Raw genomic sequence first — 19,798 nt, forward strand, 5'->3', positions numbered from 1 at the left:
TGGTTGAAAAGAATGCAGTTTTATTCCTTTTAGTTGTTTAACCTAACTAGAGGTAGACTGTTCATCTTAATTAAATTAGATGAAACAAAATTGAAATTTTCATTAAAATTATTCTAGTTTTCTGTATGGCACATTGTAAACTATATAAATGTTAGTATTCTTTTTTTGCTAACATTTTTTAATTAAAAACAGAAAAAACAGTAGAAATGATACAGAATTTCAAAAAATAACATTAAGAAATCATCACTAGTTGATACATTACATATTGTTATCTTAGCAGTAGTTGTTCAAATTACAAAATCAAAACAAAAATGAACAGACAGTCAAACAATGACAGCACAAACTATTCTGTTTCATGTACTAACATAAACTTAGTAGTATGGTTATTTGTTTTGCACACTTAAACATACATATAGTTATATGTGTATCAGTTATGTTTTCCTTTCGAACACTTCCTTTTCCTTTCATTATTACAATATATATTATACATTTTGGATCATAATACTCATTAGAGAGACAAATGTGAGTCTAATTTATTTCACTTAAAAGGATAGTCTCAAGTTGCTTCCATTTACCTATAAAAGCCTCAAGATCACTCTTTATAGCTGCGTAATATTCCATTGTAAAAATACCACATCTTTTTCATCTGTTCTGCAGTTGATGAGCATTTTGGTGGTTTACAAGATTTAGCTATTACAAATTATGCTGCTATAAACATGGGTACACATACATTACTGTGACATGACCTTTTCAGTTTTTCTGGGAAAATACCTAGGAGGGGAATAGCTGGATTGAATGGAACCTCCAATCCTAATTTTTGAGGAATCTCTGTACTGATTTCCACAGTGTACCAGTCTACACTCCCACCAACAGTAAAGAAGTGTTCTGGACTCCCCACATAAATGTCAGTATTCTTAATCCTTTCAGATTCGCTGATGTATTTTTAAGAGTAGTTCTTCAAAATCAGGTACAGGGCTTGTTTAAAATTTGAATTTCAAGGCCTCTGTCCCAGAGTTTCTGATTCTTTAGTATCTGCTGGGGCCAAGAATTATGTTTTCTCACTGGTTCTTGTCTGATAACTAACCTAACTGGTTCAAGCCTACTCTTTGAGAACCATTACTTTAGATTAAAAGCTTAAAAAGAAATCTACTTCCGATATGAAATATTTATAATTTTAATTTTTAGGAAATGATCATAGTTTTTATCATCCAAGGAATTTTACTTATTAGAACAGTTTTAGTTTTATAGCAAAATTCAGAGAAAGGAACAGAGATGTCCTATATACCCTTGTCCTCGTAGCTTTTCTGGTTATCACCACCCACCACCAGAATGGTACGTTTGTTATATCTAACAGCCCTTCCTTGACAGGTCTTTATCACTCACAGTGTTATTTCACTATAGTGTTCATCTTCATAGTGTACATTCTGTGGATTTGGATGAATGTGTGATGTGATCTACCGTTACAATAATGCAGGTTTGTACTTTTTTCACTAAGTTACTGTGGTGTAGTATAGTGGATTGCATGTGCACCTAGATAGTCATTCCTTCTGCCTGTGGTCCAGTTGGGTACAGGTGGGCTGGGAATCAGCAGGTAACCTGCGATCCAAGGGCGGAGTGTATGAATCACACATGTGACCTGTTTACCCTGCTGCTGAACAGTGATAGGGAAACTAACAAAGTAGTTTTGGTGACAGAAATTTGTAATGAAATATGAGATTCAGCTCTTTAATAAAATAAACATTAATAATATGATAATTGACCTAAAACTGTATCTTTAAGAAGAAATCTACAGTATTTCTTTTTTTTAAATCTTTGTTATTTTACAAAGCAAAACAGAAAAAAAAAGGATAGAAATGATACAGAATTTTTAAAAACTAGGAAATTAACCCTAATATATTACATATTGTTACCTTAGAAATAGATGTTCAGGTTATAAGATTTAGACACTTAAAAAATGATCAAACAGTGAAAGCACAAACTGTTCTTTTAGAAGAACTGACAGATTATTTAGTATAGCTTTTATATAGATATATATGTATATATGTGTATGTATGTGTACCTATTTACATAGAGTTTTTTCCCTTCTTCCTTCTCTCGCACTCTTCCCTATCCAAGTTGTTCTTCCCTTTTGAGCACTTTCTTTCCCTTTCATTACCACAATGTCTGTTGTACACCCATCTTACTCTTTTATTTTTTTCTTCACACTAGGGAGACTATGATATTTGCAAATGTCAGTTTGATTTATTTCGCTTATGAGTATGGTCTCAGGTTGCCTCCATTTACCTGTTAAAGCTTCAAGCGTATTCTTCTTCATAGCTGGATAATACTCCATTGTACAAAAATACCACATCTTTTTTATTCATTCTGTGGTTGATGGGCATTTGAATTGTTTTAGCCATTACAAATTAGGTTGCTACAAACATGGGTGCAAATATATCCCTGCAGCATGACAAAACAGAAGCTAGCTGTATAACTACCTTAACTGCCTTGCCTATATGTATATTTTTTCCCTTTACCCATTAATTTTCCCCAATCACAGTTTGTTCCTTTCCTTGAACAAGGATTTCTTCCCAAGAATTCCCAATTTCTTCCCAAGTCACAGAATCTGCTGCACATTTTTTCTTATTTTAAAGAGAAGAAAAAAACAGAAAAATCAAGATGCAAACAAACCTCAAAAACAACAGCAACAACAAAAAACAATAGCTATATAAGTTTTCAAAATGAGATGATTAATTCTTCTATCTACTGTTTCCAATACAAAGTTCCTTAGTATGCTAACACCTCACCTATGCAGAATTTAATCTCTGGCCGCTTCAACTGACAAAAACAGTCAATAACTTAAGTTTACCTGGCAAATAAAAAGGCTTCGAAATAAAGTGAATGCTGCTAAATTAATAACTTAAGGCTCACTTAGGGTAGCCTTTTGGGCTTATATCAGGCTTATTGACTGATTTTTTTTTTTTTTTTATGTACGCTTCTGTAATCTTGATTTTGGGTTTGTATCTCCTTAAAGTGGAGAAGGTTTGCAAATTACAGTGATACCAGGAAGAACTGATAGTTAGCAGTTTGTCAAAGGAAAGGAGATGAAAAAACTGCAAACAGAAGCTCAGAAAGTAAAGTAGTATATGTTTATTTAATATGGAGTCAATTGGTTTGATGTATCTTAACAGACGGATCCTTGAGTTGTAATAGAACATGGTAACTAATGTTGCCAGGGCCGCTCACTTTACTGTATTCAGTGTATTAATACAAAGGAAATCAATAATGTTACCATGCTTTACAGATTGTGCTCAGAAGTTCAAAATTTAGTTCTAACATTTACTCAACAAAATTGTTTTTCTTTTTTCTTTTTGGTACTGGGAATCAAACTCATAACCTTGCGCTTGGTAGGCATGCACTAAAACTGCTGAGCTAAATCCCTGGGCCTGAACAAGTATTTTTGAGCATTTTCACTGTGTTAGAGCAGTATACAAATAGGTCCCAAATACTGCTGTTGTAATGTTAGTCTTTTAAAATAATTTTTGATAAAATTTATATGATTGTATAAATGAAATGTGAAAAATATTTGTAAGTTTTTATTTTTAAGTCATTGGGAATTATAAGTTTTCAAACCATGCATTAGCTTGGTTTATACAAATGAAAACATTTTGAGTGAAAAAATTAGTGGCATTTTCCTACTATAAGAATTAGCAACTTTAACCATGCTGGTTGTGCTAATGCACACGTGTAATACCAGGACTTGGGAGGCTGAAACAGGAGCATTTCCACAAGTTTGAAATCGGCCTGGACCACTTAAAAAGACGACATCTAAAAAGAAAGGAAGGAAGTACCTACAGTGTGTCCCATAGGCTGAATGTGACCCTCACCTGTATTGACTCTCCTGTGAAGTAAAAATGGATTTAACATCTTTAGTTGGTTGAAACATTGAAAGAATAGCTTATGATTATAATAATGTAACTGATAGTAAATGGCATGAGACTCAGATTTCAGTCTTCGTAAAATTTTATTAGAATCACAGATATGCTTATCATTACTTCTTGTCTAGTGCAGCTTTAACAATATTGAAGTTGAAAAGCTACATTAAATTACCACAGAGCTTTTTTGGCCTTTTTCTAGAAATAGTTTGCTGACTCTTGACCTAGATGGTTTAATCTCTAGAAATGGCTTAGGTTATATTTTATGAACTATTTGTGGCTCTTCTGTGTGCTTTATCATTACTTACTTAACAATAATAACCTATTTCTCCATTTATCATACAGTAGATATAACATCACAGGCTGAATGATAGACCACACGTCTTATATAATAACATTCTGGTTTGTTCAGCATAAAGTTTCCTATTTGGCTCTTAAAGTTTTGTTTTTTTGTTTTTGTTTTTTATCACATTGTGCTAGAAAGTGCTCTGAAGTAAGACAAATGCTTACTTTGTGGAAAAGTGACTTAGCTGTATCATACTAACCTTGAAACTGGGATGCTATCTATCACCAGTGATTCTCAGTTGCATTAATCCATTTATGCCAAACATTGTGATTTTTGTTTTTCATGAAATTCATGTATTAACTAGAAAGGAACAAGAATTTAAGGGAAAAAATACTGTGTTCCACTGTAATGGGTGTTTTCAAAATGGAATGCTAGGCATAGGTTTCTCTCCTTTTCCCTTCTTCATTGCCTACAACAATAGACAATTTGTTGATAACATTTAAAGTTACAAAAACCTCATGCTTTTTTAGATACATGCATGCTTTGAGTTTCTGGCTTTCCTTTTGAATTATTTAATGGTGTTTTTCAAAGAGCACAAGTAAAGTATTTTATGTTGATGAATCCTGGAAATTAATTTGCAGTTATATTACTTACATTATTTAATTTTAAGAAACACTCTTTTTTGTGTCTAGCTTATTTAGTTCACCATGTTTTTGAGATGTGTTCATGTTAGCTGTATTACTATATCAGCCTTATTATTTTTCTGTGCTTTTCCTTTAACACTAGTAGTAGTGGACATTTGTGTATCTTTAGTGAATTGTCTATTCAAATGTATTTTATGACTAGTTAAAATATCAGATCTTGCTCATGTTTAGTTATAAGAATTCTTTGTTCTGGATACAGGTTCTTTTTCAGATACATGCATGCTATCATTTTCTTTGAATTTCTGGCTTTCTCCTTTTGAATTATTTATAATGGTGTTTTTCAGAGAACACAAGTATAGTATTTAATTTTGACAAATCCTAGTCTATCATTTTTTACATTTTTCTGCCCTTTAGAAGTGTTTGACTGTCGCATAGTTGTGACTTTTTCCAGTTCAGTTTTGTTCAGATTGTGAGGTAAAGGTTGAGGTTCAATTTTTTTCTCCCATTTGCATAGCTACTTATATTCCAAACATTGTTGAAATGATAACCTTTCTATTGACATCTTTGTATAGAATACATTAATCAGACATATGAATGCTCTTTTAACTCTGTTGTGTTAATCTGTAGTTATGCATCTCTTAAAGATGAGTATGTTCTGAGAAAGACATTCATCATCTAAAGAAGGTGAAGATGTCCCTAGGTTGAATAATCTAATGGGACTACCGTACATTTTAGACCCAAAGGTTGTTATGTAGCATATCAATGTTTACACGTAGGTTGGTACCATACTGTATTGCTTACTATAGTTGTTATAACAAGCTGCTCACTTCATGGCAGTAGGGGGAGAAGTACAGTGAGAAGGGGCTAGGAACCAGATCTAGTCCCTGAGGTCCTGCTCCATGACACACTCAGACATGTGCTTTACTAATGTCCCAGGCATCTTGAGGCAGTCAGTTTGAGAATCAGGACTAACTGTCTCCATCATATTTTTCCTTGCATTTTTCTTCAGTATTTTTGACAATTGTCCCTATAAGGAAATATGAAATGAATTTCAGATTGAGTACCTTGTTAGCTGGTACTTTGGAGGCACAATTTTAAATAGTTATGATGAAATTTTTCCTAGACTATAAATTTGTGTTCCAGATTAGTCCCCAGTAGCATGAAATAATTCTTATATCATAGTTTTATTACTTCCTAATGAAGCATCATAGCAGTGATATTAACAATTTAATATCATTTAGTATTTAGTATTAAACCTTTATTATGTACAATTTAACTACTTTGTAAATACTGCCAGAGGGCATGAGCTGTGAAATCAGATGTATTTTCTACTTCAATTTCAAAAGTATAGAATTGAAACTTGTTTGCATATAGTTCTCTGTTGAATCCCACTTTTACTAAATATAAAACGTATTTCAAGCAGGATAAAATATCACAATAGTTTTGTGAACCAAAATATATTTTGTTTTTCAAGCCTAGTTTTTTTCTCTGATAGATGATTTTTATTAATCTTTGATGGCAGAAGTTATAGTTTACTACAGTTTTCTAATAAACACCATGCATCACATGCATATGATGTGCATGTGATGTCGTATGCATATGGTAGGTGGTTTAGACAGATGAAGAGCCTACTACTAACTTAAGTGAATATAAACTATGACCTCTCTAAATTTAAATGAGTAAAAGTCAATAATTAATATATTGATCCTTAAGGATCTCAAAATACAGTGCTAACACTTGAAATTCACTGTAATGTTTCAAGATACAATCTGTTGGGGAGTATATTTGTTCTAGCTCTTCACTGATAGCCAGAGGGAAAGGGAAAGTAAATTTTTTAAGTGGTTCTTTTAAAGCCAGCTCTTGTGGCTTTATGGGATTAAAAACAAAATGAACCAGCTGATAAAAAATAACCACATAAAAATACAGAGGCTTTAAAATGTGACTTTCATTTAGGGCCTGTGAAAGAAAATCAATGGCCTTTAATTCAGAGTAATGGTCAGCAAACTAAATTGAGAGCCAGTTTCAACCTTTGCCTAATTTTGGATGAATGGAGAAAATGGGCTACCTAGGTAATTATCTGGAAGGATAAACATTTTATGGGGGAAAATGAAGCTGGCAAAGTATTAAAAGCATATACAGACTATAAGAATAGTTTTAAGTCTGGGAAAGAATAAAGCAGAAAAGTTAATGCAGGGAAGTAGAAGATAAAGTGAGAATCTTAACTTTAAGATTAAGACCTGAAGGAAGTGAAGGAATATGCTGTGTGCATATAGGGGAAAAAAAACTCCACACTTAGTGATTGTCATATGCAGTGTCCCTGAGGTGGTTATAGGTTTGTTGTGGCTTAGGTTTACCAAGGAGAATAACATTTAAATGAGGGCAGGCATGCAACCATTTTATAATCACCTGTTTCTCATGAGGTTATGTATGAAGATACTAAAGGATTTTTAATCAATGGGAAGGTCATGTTACTTGTATTGAAAATGGATTGTAGAACTAGAAGAGGTTAAATATTAAAGCAGAGATACTGTACGAGCCTGTTTTGTTACAACAATGCAGACAAGAAATACAGTGACTTCAGTGAGAATGGTAGCAGAGTACCTTGCTGTGGTCTGAATGCTTATGTTACTCCTCCAGCCCCCAGTTCATATGTAGAAGCCTAATCTCTTGGATGAGGGTATTTGGTAGATGTTCATACACTGGGCTGGGTATTTGAGAATAATTAGGTCATCAAGGCCTTTTAAATGGAATTAGTGTCCTCCTTTACCTTTTCTGCCATTTATGTCTATATATGAATCAGGAAGCAGGCCACTAAGTGGACAACAAATCTGGACCTTAATCTTAACACTTCTAGCCCCCAGAACTGCGAAATTTCTGTGTTTTACGATGTCTGGTTTAAAGTATTTTGTTACAGTACCTCAAATGAAGTAAGAAATCAGGTCTGTTTAGATTCTTAGATTTTAATGATTGAGCAGAAGGATGTATTGTGAAAATTACTGAGTAAAACAGATACGTTTAATTAATAAGATGACAGAAGTGTTTGGTGAGGCATTTAGAAACTCAGGACAGATGCTTGTTTAAAATTGGAACTGTCAAATAGGCAGGAGGTCTTGTAGAGGGCAATCTAGGATGGACGGCAAACACATGATAGTCTTCAGTGTATAGATTTAAAACCATGACACTAAATGAGATCACTAAAGAAGTTCATATAAATAAAAAAGAGGTGAGGCACAAAGATGTGAGATACTTAAGTGTGAAAGTAAAAATGCAGAGGAGTAGCCAGTGTAGAAACAGTGTAGTTGCTAATGAAGTAGAACAATTGCTTTTCTTTGGGGAAGGAGTCATTGATGTTATTTATATTCAAGGAATGTAAGAATTCACAATGAAGTCCATTTTCAGTGGTAGAGGTGAAAAGCTACATTCCAAAATAGAAGAAAATACAAATTGGAGTGAGTATAGACTAAGCTCTAGTTTTTCATTGTTTTTGTAGATTTCTGTTAGGTAAAGTTCTGCTGTCAGAAAGAAAAGTAAATGAATGATAGGTAGATAAAAGTGGGATTGCAAGGGCTGTTTTCCTCTATTTTGTTAATTTCAAAGGAGAGTTATAGGAAGGATCCACCATAAGTAGAAAACCTGATACAAGAGAGAGGAAGAGAAGTAATTCACAAGTAATTCTTGAGTAGGCAAAAAAGGATGGGATGTATAAACAGGTTGACATTTTGATCTGATCTTGCAACTCAGCTCATTCAGCCAGAGTGACAAGAGAAGTAGTAGAAATATATCAAAGTATATTGTTATAAATGCTAGTAAATAAAGATATGATGGTAGGAGCTTTTAGACATAATCTTCTTATACTTGGATATTTCTAATAAATCAGGAAGCATTGTAATCTGCTGAGAGTGATTATAATGGACAGAGGAAGATGGAGAAGAATGCACAAATTATGAAACTCTCTTTGTGCCAGTAAAACAATATGCAGACAAAAGAAATTTCTTATGAAGTGTTCAGTGCCCAATTTCAGGGTAGTGATTATGAATTCAAAAGAAGACTAGAAAACATGGTTGTATGTTTTTTCTCTGTGTTCAGTTGTGCCAGTTCAAGAGTAGAGTAGCTTAGGAGATTTAAGTAGGGTTAGAATTATGCTAAGGAAATACAAAAAAGCAATATTGAAAATGTGAGAGTGCAGAGTTACGTGTAAGGGAGTTGTAATTATTAGCCATATAATTTGTATGTTAAGAAAAAAGTGAGTATGTAAGAGATGATGGCCTTTAAAGGATCGTTAGAGACAGAGCCCACTGAAAAGAATGGAGTGGTTGTCAGAAAATGCTGTCGGAAGATCAAACAGATTAGAGAGGTGGGAAAGTTATTAGTAATGAAAATGATATGATGATTGTGGTTGTGTGTGGAGTGGAAAAGGAAAGAATGAAAGATCTTTGAGACATGAAGTGAAATCGGTCATGATATTAGAGTAATCATCTCTATGATTATTGAAATAAAGAAGAATATATTAGAAAATAATGACTAAGGAGTAGAATTGGAAAGAGAAACAATGAGGTAAAAGTTAAAATTTCCAGGAATGCAAGTAACAATGAGAGAGAGGTTTTAGATAGTATCTTTTACAGGGCATAGGCATTTCAGAGGGGAATTGGCTGGAAGAAGCTTTGTGTAGCAAGGAGGACATTGACTTCATTACGGGTTTATTTGAACATGGCCTGTGGGTGGAATTCAGGGAAACCAGTAGGTAGGTAGTTATTTGCCGGGGAGAGCTGGGTTTCAGTTAGATTGAGTTAAAGAGGATAGTTGGGGAAGAAAAAAAAAGGAATAGTGGCATAGAGGTGGAGAGAAGTTTGGCTTTTGCTAAGTAATAAAATACATATAATTTTTGATTTAACACTTCATATTCTAGTTACATATATTTAAAGGCATTCTTGAATATGTGGAAATGACACTTATTATTAGTAGTAAATAATTTGATATTTATATGGTATTCTGTGCAACCACTGGAAAGAAATGAGGTAGCCCTAAAATATACTGGTATGAAATGATAACAGAGCTACTGGGTGAAGGGAAAAAGAACATAGTATAAATATGAATTATAATATCATTTCATGTGTTTGATTAAAAATAGGAGTTCCTACATACTTACTTATGCAAAGGAAAACTATAATAGGGCACACAAACTGAAAGCATCAATTGCTTATAGGGAGGACTTTATGTGTGTATCTGTTTCTTATCAGCTAGCTCAGTGTCTGTCTGGTAGATAACAGACCCTTTGTATATTTAATGACTGAGAATATTTATGTGTCATTATTTTGCCTTTTGAATTCCTGTACACATTTTGTCTTACCACTTGATATTCTCTAATGCTATGTATAATATTTCCTACTAGTTATAAGGCTACTTTATTCTTTTATTCCCTTATATTTAACTTTTACACAATATTGCATTATTATCATTATATATATATAAAATAGTATTATTTTTTGTTTTTCTTGCTTGTGATTTGTTCTTCAAAGAACCCATTGTTTTTGTTAAAATTGCTGTTTTTTCATAATGATTGAGAACATAGGATCAAGACAGATTGCTTCAATTTGAATCACCTGATAAAAAGTCAAGTAAATTATTTAATGCCTGTACTCTTAGATTTCTTTTGTCTATATAGTGATTTGAAATTGAGTGTGTGTGGTACCTTAAAAAACACCTGTAACATAGTAAGTACTATATAGAATTTTAACTGTTAGTATCATTTATATGGAAGGAAATCAGTTAAATGACAATCTTTTTTTTTCCTCACAGTAGTGAAAGACACTATTGATTGACTTTACTTGTCTTCCTATTCTTTACATTAAAATGTTCAGTTTCTAAATCTAGATTCCATTTCTATAGTTAACTTGTTACACTTGAGTAACAAGTATGCTGTCACTTTAATGAATGAGACGTTCAGTGATTGTTCTTTATAATTGCTTTTCATAAATTGGATTGTAGTGTTCAGGAATATTAGTTCACTTTGTGTGTTAATACAATTTATAAATGCAAAAATGATATAACTGTAGAAACACTAACAATGTTCGCTGCTTGGGTATATTGAAAACTTTGCATGGCTTATACCATATTGTTTTGGAGGTGGCATTAATCAACTGTCTTATGTGGTCTCTTGATTTGCTCTGTAATCACTTGACTGATGGTCCTTTTTGACAGAATATAGCTAGTTTCCTATTGATAAATTAATGTTTTCATTAGTTGAAATCACTTTGACATTTGAAGTATTTCAAAGTATGAATGAAAAATGCAATTTATTTCCATGTTTAAAGTAAGTGCATTATATAGTACTTTTCAAAGGAAATTTCTGTGTGTATTTTGAAATTAGAAATAAATACTGTGCAATTGAATTTATAATTAGAATAAATTTTTGTAAATGGATGGTTTTAGTAAATAGTGTTGGTAGCAGATGACAGAAACCAACTTTGTATAACAGCAATATATCTTAAAATTCTTTCTTGAATTTAATTACATAAGCAGATAAATTCAGTTAATCTGTTTACCTTTGTTTTTGTTTCATTTTAATGAATCACTGTTAAACTTTTGTATTCCTATTTGTGGTGTTGAACTGAATAATAAAAGCAGCTGAAATATGTATTGTAAAATAAGAGGCTAGGCATGTGAAATTAACTCTGTACCTGGAAACTTCAGTGTTTGTGTGAACTGCTCTATGAACAGTTTCTGGAGTTTCATTATGTTTCTCATTAGGAATAGGTAATGATTGAATCTGTTAGGGGTAGAGAGCATATGTTTCATCAGTATTTAGAAATACTTAAATGCTGAGTCTTAGTGATGTGGAAGTATCTTTTTTTAAAAAGGCAACTTGTCTTCCTTTTCTTTTAAATTAAAATTTATTAGAAATATTCTTTATATTTTGGTCATTTTTATTAAAATCTTTTTCTTAAACTTTTGAAACCTCAGTGCCTTAAAATATTTTTTAAAAAACATAGGATACTTGATAGTCCAGTTTATTTCTTTAATGACTAAAATTTTAGGAAAATACTAGCAAAACAAAAAGTTTTGGTACAAGATTTAAAGTGAACTTATGTACTAAATAATAACCAACGTTGCAAAAGAAAAATAAGTCGAAGGAGGTAGTAGGAGAGTGCTACCTTGAATGACAAGGTAACAACAGAAGACACAATAGTCTTAACTTATTTAGGCCATCATATCAAATCTTCTAACAGATAGCTTTGTTATTTATGTGTCAGTTTTCTCTCAGTTGTGTCTTTAAACTATTAAAAACCAATAGTTTGCCAATGGCATTTTTAAAATAAAATGGCATTTTATTGATTTGTTTATTGAATTGCTATGTCTATTTAAAGGTGGAGGAAAAATAAGGATAATATAACTGGTTCTCATTTGAGGTCTCAGACTCAAAACCTAATAAGTTGAAAGCATGAATTCAGTTTTGATAACTGTCATTTACCAGATAGAGTATTGTTTCTGTTTCAGTGATGTGAGGCTATGGGTATAAATTGAATTAGCATAGATAATTACTTGGTATCAATATAATGATACTGTGTTAGAATCCACAGCACAACAAATGGGAGCTGAGGCAGCAGTTCAATTAGGATTGTCATACAAATAAATCTATTGCATGGCTGTGTAATCATATTGTATTGGGAAGAATATTTGCTGAATTTTGCTATTGTCAGTAACACTTAATGAAATTCTTGTAAAAATTATATAAAATTATGGAAAATTGAAAGCTGCAATCTGAGCATCCCAGTGTATCATTAAAGGAAGTTTTATTGTTTGAGACAGAATTTTGCTATGTAGTCCAGGCTGACCTCAAACTCAATGTTGATCCTCCTGCTGATTTTTTTTAACCCATTATCATTAGCTTAGTAACCTTACTAGGTTATTAACTAATCATTAACTATTCTGTAAAAGCCCATAAAATATTTCATAGTCTGTAAATATATGACATGTATTTGAATTTATATGCACTTAGTGAATCCTTGATATGTGCAGCATACTATATGAGCATTTGGGGTGATGGAACACATACATAGGTACAAAGGACACATTCATATTATTTTATTATATTGTAAACCGTTAGCCAGTGCACTTTTACATTATGCCTTTAACAAAGGAGCTTTTGTCTTTGGAATACTGTCTGATTTTTGAATACCATTTCAACCACTGGCATATTAATCTCGTCTTCAGTGTTCTCATTTGTAATGTTAAGAGAATTAAATTTATAACTACAGAGTGTTAAGCAGTGAATGATACATGAATATTAGCTGTTATTATAAGTGAGAATTCTTGTGCATACTCTAGGTTTATAGGTAAGCTTCTAGATGGGATGCTTAAATTATTTTAAGAAGTAATGTTTATGATACATTTTCACTTTCATTTCCATGAATTTAAGGTAGATTTTTAGCTGGTCTTGTAACAATTTTGTTGTAGCTCCAAGTTAAATTCCACAAAAGTTAGCGATATTTCTGCTTTGCTTTAAAGTAAAGCAGCTTATTTCAGAAATCGTATTTTTTTTTTAAAGTCATCACAAGAAGAGTGAATATCCTAAGAAATTCTAAAAGAAGAGATTTTGAGATATTTGCCTTCCTGTTGTTTGGAATTTATTAACTTATTAATTTATTATTAACTGGAATTTATTAAATTGGATAATTTTTGATGTATTTACAATATACCAAACTATTCAAACCATTAAATCTTTTCCTGCCACATTATGGTTACTGAGTGAAAAGCATGTGAGGCATTTGGGTGCAATAGTACATTTATAAGCTTAGTTGTGTAGGTCTACACAACTTTGTTAATACTTATACTTTGGTGTTGATGACATTTTGGTTATATTTGGATCCAACATAATTTGAAGCCATTTCAAGTAGATCTTCTATTCATGTCAACAGAGCTACTTTAGAAATAGAAAATACGGGCTGAGGATTTAGCTCAGCTGCATAAGCGTCTGCCTGGGAAGCATGAGTTCGATTCCAGTGTATCATCCCCCCTAAAAAAAAAACTTGATTCTGAAATGTTATTGTAAATGTCACAAAGATATCAACTTACAGGTAAACTATTTTCCTTTTTTCCCTTAGTATTGAATTTGATCGTGATTGTGACTATTTTGCAATTGCTGGGGTTACAAAGAAGATTAAAGTCTATGAATATGGCACAGTCATCCAGGATGCAGTGGATATTCATTACCCTGAGAATGAAATGACCTGCAATTCCAAAATCAGGTATTTACCTTCTTGGCATGATGCAGTATGTATACAACAATTGGTGCATAAAATTAGCGTAATATCATTTACCTTTTTTTGAGACTGCCGACCCATTACTGGTGAAAACTGTAATCATACTGTGAATGCAGAAGACATATAATCAACCTAACAAGCTGTCTTTCTCATAGATAGCAGTTGCTTTTCTGCTGTAGAATCTAGCATTTTCTGTTTTTCTAATTTCTAAATACAAATTTTTTCACTTAATTAAATAAAGATCTTTGTTGGAAAAGGTTGTTGCTGGATTGTTAAATAAAGGATTACTGTGGCCTGAGAACAGTTCTTGAAAGTCGAGTATTTTTCCGTAGCATGCATATGTCTCTATTATAGTTGTTTTTGGTTTTAAGAATTTCTCATAAAAACATTCTGCTTTTCATTGAAGGAATAATATTTAAAATTTCATGCATTAAGGGGTATAGTTTGTAAGAAGTACTTTTCAAATTTGCAGTTGTCTTGAAAATGTAGAAACCACTTCTGTCCTACTTCTCTTATTTCTCATATGCTCCTTTACGTCCTCCTAGGAGTAGCGTATGCTGTTTTCTTCCCTTATCTTTACTGTTCCCAACTCTCTCCTCTTCTTTTTAAAAATAATTTAAAATCATTCCAAGCTATTCTTGTAAGCATTGGCTTGAAAGAGAATATAGATAAGGAAATCATGTACTACTTACTTTACAATTTAGAACGTATTCAAAGCAGACATCCACATACCTTTATCTTGATAAATTACACATGTAGGTTGAGTATCCTGTATCTCAAACACTTGAAACTAGAAATATTTGTGATTTTGGCATATTTGCACATACATGCTGTTGTATCTTGGGGATGGAGCCCAAATCGAAGGATAAAATTCATTTGTGTTTCATATACAACTTATATACATAGCCTGGAGGTAATTTTATGCATTATTCATACTTTTGTGCATAAAACATAACAATGATTCATAGTGAATGTTATTTTAATAAAAATACAAGTAGAGGGCTTAATGTGTTTATCATGACACATGTAAAAATACATAATACTTTATAGTACATTTCAGTAAATCACAGAAGCTGCATTAGGCTGAAAGCTGAGTACTTGGAAGCAAAGAGATCAGTACTTAAACACAACTAAAACAGAGTTAGCCAATCCGTTTTCACCAGGTGTGAAAATGCACTAAGTTAGGCAGAAAACTGTCACAGCCATTAAGTGCCATACCTGGAATTTGAGGGTAGGTCTACCTAAATCTAAAATTTAATTGTTCTATATAATTTTTGTCAGAAAGTTTTGTATTTTCAAAGATTAAAATAAGCTCTGACGGTCACTAAAATTTAGCATAAGTACAACTAGTACAAAACAAGACTCTTTGTTCACATGTTTGGAAATTATTAGACATTAAGTTCTAAGTGGTTTCTTCCTTAATGTGTATTGCTGTGTATGTACATTGTTTAGATAGATAGGTATCTCAATAGTAGCATACATTTTAGCTGATGTAAACTTTTGGAGTACTGGAGAATACCTGAAACCATAAGCGTGATTCTGTTGGATGTTTTTAATGGAAATTTAAATTGAAAGTTAAATTGATTTAGTTAAGCCTTTTTGAATATAAATATAAAAGCTGCATTCAGATTAGATAATTTGGCTTGTCTTATTTGGCACAGCTAAATCTGGGGGTTTAAACTGTTTCATTAGGTCTCCGTCATTCTACCATGCCATGCCTGCTCAACCTTTATTGTCTTCACTGATAGATATATTTTCCTCGTGAACTCAGACATTGTCAGTGACAGCTGTAGGCTCATGTCTCTCTCACAGACACTGGAACTTTAAAAATCTAGGCATTAACTGTCACTTCATGTGTATGTTGTAGGTAGAATACCAATTGCGAACTTGTATAGATCATTTTAAAAGAGCATTAATCTTTCTGCTTTATATCCTGTTGCTATTTATTTGTTTGTAAATTAACTTTTAACTTTTTTTCCCAGCTGTATCAGTTGGAGTAGTTACCATAAGAACCTATTAGCTAGCAGTGATTATGAAGGCACTGTTATCCTATGGGATGGATTCACAGGACAGAGGTCAAAGGTCTACCAGGTAAGTATATAGGGACACTAGTTACTTAAGAGTTTTACTTCCTTAATCATAGAGCTGCTTATACAGTACTTTATAATCACAGATTTTAAGTCACTATTTAGGTGTGGTTTTGTTTTGTTTGTTTCGTTTTGGTTTTTTGTACCAGGGATGGAACTCATGACCTCATGCTTGCCAGGCAGGCACTTCTGTCATTGAGCTAAATCCCCAGCCCCACTATTTAGTATTTTTGTGGGTATGTAATAGCTACATAATACCACTGCTTTTCCAGAGGATTTCTTCAGACATTTGTGTGTTACAGTGTATCAATATGTTTCCAAAAGCAGTAATATATTTACAAAAGATTTGTATTTGTTGTATATCAGCATCTTAATTTGGTTTTTATATTCTGCCTTTATTTCTTAGGAGTAAATTGGTAACAAACTTTTTTGGGTTTACTTATTTTAAGGTTTATATTTTGTCTTCTAAGTCTACCTTTGTCTTTCTGCTATATCTAGGAACATGAGAAGAGGTGTTGGAGTGTTGACTTTAATTTGATGGATCCCAAACTTTTGGCTTCAGGTTCTGATGATGCAAAAGGTACTGTCTGAATGTCTCTCTTAGCACTCCTCGTTCTCCCTCCACCAGTTCCCTTTTTGGGTACAGGTACATTTCTTAAAATTCCTAACAACCTTTATGATGATTGATTAGTCCAAAAATAATATGAAGCTCAGAAATTAATATCTCTTAAGTGAAAAATGAATTTCTTGCATCCTTATTAAAATGATGTTTTCTGTATTTGTGCCACAAGGTGATATTTAGACTGGTAACCAGATTTTTTAGTCGCATTATAGGGTGAACTTCTTTTCCTGAAATGCTTTGATAAGTTTTACATTTTGAATTACTTTAAATTTTCAAAATGTACCAAAATTCTCTTAATGACATTTATAATATTTCTGTCTGTTTCTCTCTTTCCCTACTGCTTCCATTTTTCTTTTTTTATATTCTTTTTTTTTCTTTTGTTCTTTATTTTTTTAATGGTTGCTTGCACATGCTAGGCAAATGCTGTACTACTGAGCTATATCCTTCCATTCTCCATTTCTTTTGACCAGTTTAATTGACTTCCTAATTTTCTTGTTTATTTGTTTCTACTATTTGTTGGTTCCTCTTATTCTTACTACTCTGTTTCGGTATGGTTCTTCTCACTATTATTTTTATAAAGCCCCATGAATGGTTTTCTTTGCTAGAATAGTAGTGAGAAGGCTTAATTTCTTCACCCTTTCATTCTTTTCTTCGTGTGCTTTCCCATCTAATGGTGAGATAGCCAACAATAGCTCTCCTGTTGGAAGCTCTATTTCACATTATATCTTTTCCTTTGCCCATTTTTATATAGAAAGATTGTTTTTGAGTATTTTGAGTAATGCTATACATGAGTGTACAAATATCTCTTCATATCCCTTTCAGTTTTTTTAAGTATAGTATTTTTTGTTTTTAAAGAGGGAGGAACAAAACAAAAAATATAAGAAAAATAAAATAGACAAACAATAATAACAAAAAATCCAAAACAATAACAATACAGGCTTTCAAAAAAAAACTTAATTCTAGGATCAGGGGTTTAGTTTAGCAGCATAAGTGCCTGCCCAAGTGCAAAAGTCATAAGTTTTATCAACATACCTTATAGATCTAGAGAAATCACTCCTAAATTTCATCTGGAACCAGAAGAGACCTAGAATCGCAAAGGCAATTCTAAGCAGCAAAGATAAAGTAGGAGGCATCACAATCTCTGACTTGAAGTTATACTACAAAGCAACAGTAGTAAAATCAACATGGTATTGGAATCAAAACAGAGCTGAAGATCAATGGAATAGATTAGAAGATACAACCACAAATACAAACACACTCAACCACCTTATCTTTGATAAAGGAGCCAAGCAGGTTCCCTGGAAGAACGACAGTCTCTTTAATAAATGGTGCTGGAAAAACTGGCTCTCCATTTGCCGAAAACTAAAGCTAGACCCATGTCTATCACCATGTACTAAATTAAAATCTAAATGGGTCAAAGATCTGAATATTAAAACAGAAAAACTGAATCTATTGGAAGACAAATTGGGTAGAAACCTTGGAGACATAGGAGTAGGTAGAGAATTCATGAACAGGACTCAAACCGCACGGGAAATACTTCCCAGAATCAATAACTGGGACCACTTCTTATTGAAAAGTTTCTGCATGTCAAAAGAAATCTCCAGCATAGTGAAAAGAAAACCCACAAACTGGGAAAAGATTTTAGTGAACTCTCTCTCAGACAAGGGACTCTTGTCTAAAACATATAAAGAATTAAAAAAAACTCAGACCTCCAAAATTCAAAGATCCAATCCAAAAATGGGCATCTGAGATGAATACGCAATTCTCAGATGAAGAAATGCAAATGGCAAATAAATACATGAAAACATGCTCATCATCATTGGTCATTAGAGAAATGCAAATTAAAACCACACTGAGATACCATCTCACTCCTGAAAGAATGGCCAGGATCAAGAAAACCAGCAACAAATGCCGGAGAGGCTGTGGGGGAAAAGGAACTCTCCTGCACTGCTGGTGGGAGTGTAGACTGGTACAGCCTTTGTGGAGATCTGTGTGGAGATTTCTCAAAAAGTTGGGACTGGAAATCCCATTTATTCCAGCTATTCCACTTCTAGGCATATTCCCAGAAGAACTGAAAGCATCATACCACAGTGATATATGTGCACCTATGTTTATAGCAGCGCAATTTGTAATCGCCAGATCTTGGAAACAACCCAAGTGTCCATCAACTGAGGAATGGATAAAAAAGTTGTGGTATTTCTATACAATGGAGTATTATTCAGCTATAAAGAAGGATCACATTGAGATATTTATCAATAAATGGGCGCAGCTTGAAACCATACTCATAAGTGAAATAAATCAATCTCGCATGTATGAATACCAAATAGTTTCCCTAATGTAAGTAATGATTCAAATATATAAAAATATGTGGTAATCATGATTCCCCATTATGTGGCCTTGAAGCCTTATAAAATTTTCACTTATTAATTAGAAAGGCTTTAGTCTGGGCTTCTTGATATGGAAATATTTGAAGCTAGAGTATATGAAGTTTTACCCAAATATTTCAAGGAAAAAGACAGACACTATGGTAACTACTATTAAATCGGGTTATTTGGTGGTGAAGCAGGAGGTTGCTGAAACAGTCATGCTTTGACCTCTATTGGTATATTGTTATGTCCTGTTTTAACTCAATCTCTCCCTCATTCTTTAAAAAAATTATTTAGTTAATTCTTATGTTTGTTTTAATTAAGGGGAAAAATTTAAAAAATTAGGATATATAATAGTAACTCTTTTTGATTTCCTATTAACTTGTTTTGAAGTCCTGTAATACTCCCACAATCTTGTTTTGACTGATTAGACTCTGTTCCATTCTGTGCGATAGTATCAAGTTTGAGGGTATAGGCAACTACTTTAAAGGCAATAAGATTCACTAAGATGCCCATTCTGGTTTGACTATTGTCTCCTTTGGAAGTCCTGTAATGTTTACAATACCTAAGTTTTATTGGTCTTGTTCTCTACTGTTTTGTTCAACTTTATAGTATCTAA

At 32.7% G+C, this 19,798-nt stretch overlaps 1 protein-coding gene across 5 annotated transcripts in view; it reads left to right on the top strand.

Annotated features, from left to right (window-relative positions):
• Cop1 (COP1 E3 ubiquitin ligase) overlaps positions 1-19,798 on the top strand; it is a 174,263-nt gene that overhangs the window by 91,185 nt on the left and 63,280 nt on the right. For all 5 annotated transcript variants that reach the window (XM_063239818.1, XM_063239817.1, XM_063239816.1 and 2 more), the window contains exons 12-14: positions 13,946-14,089; positions 16,087-16,195; positions 16,690-16,771. In XM_063239818.1, coding sequence (XP_063095888.1) covers positions 13,946-14,089; positions 16,087-16,195; positions 16,690-16,771 — 335 coding nt within the window. The remainder of the gene's footprint in view (positions 1-13,945; positions 14,090-16,086; positions 16,196-16,689; positions 16,772-19,798) is intronic.

Source organism: Cavia porcellus, unplaced genomic scaffold (genome assembly GCF_034190915.1).
Source record: "Cavia porcellus strain 051 isolate PalLab524CR breed Dunkin Hartley unplaced genomic scaffold, mCavPor4.1 scaffold_29, whole genome shotgun sequence".
NCBI classification, from domain to species: Eukaryota; Metazoa; Chordata; class Mammalia; order Rodentia; family Caviidae; genus Cavia; species Cavia porcellus.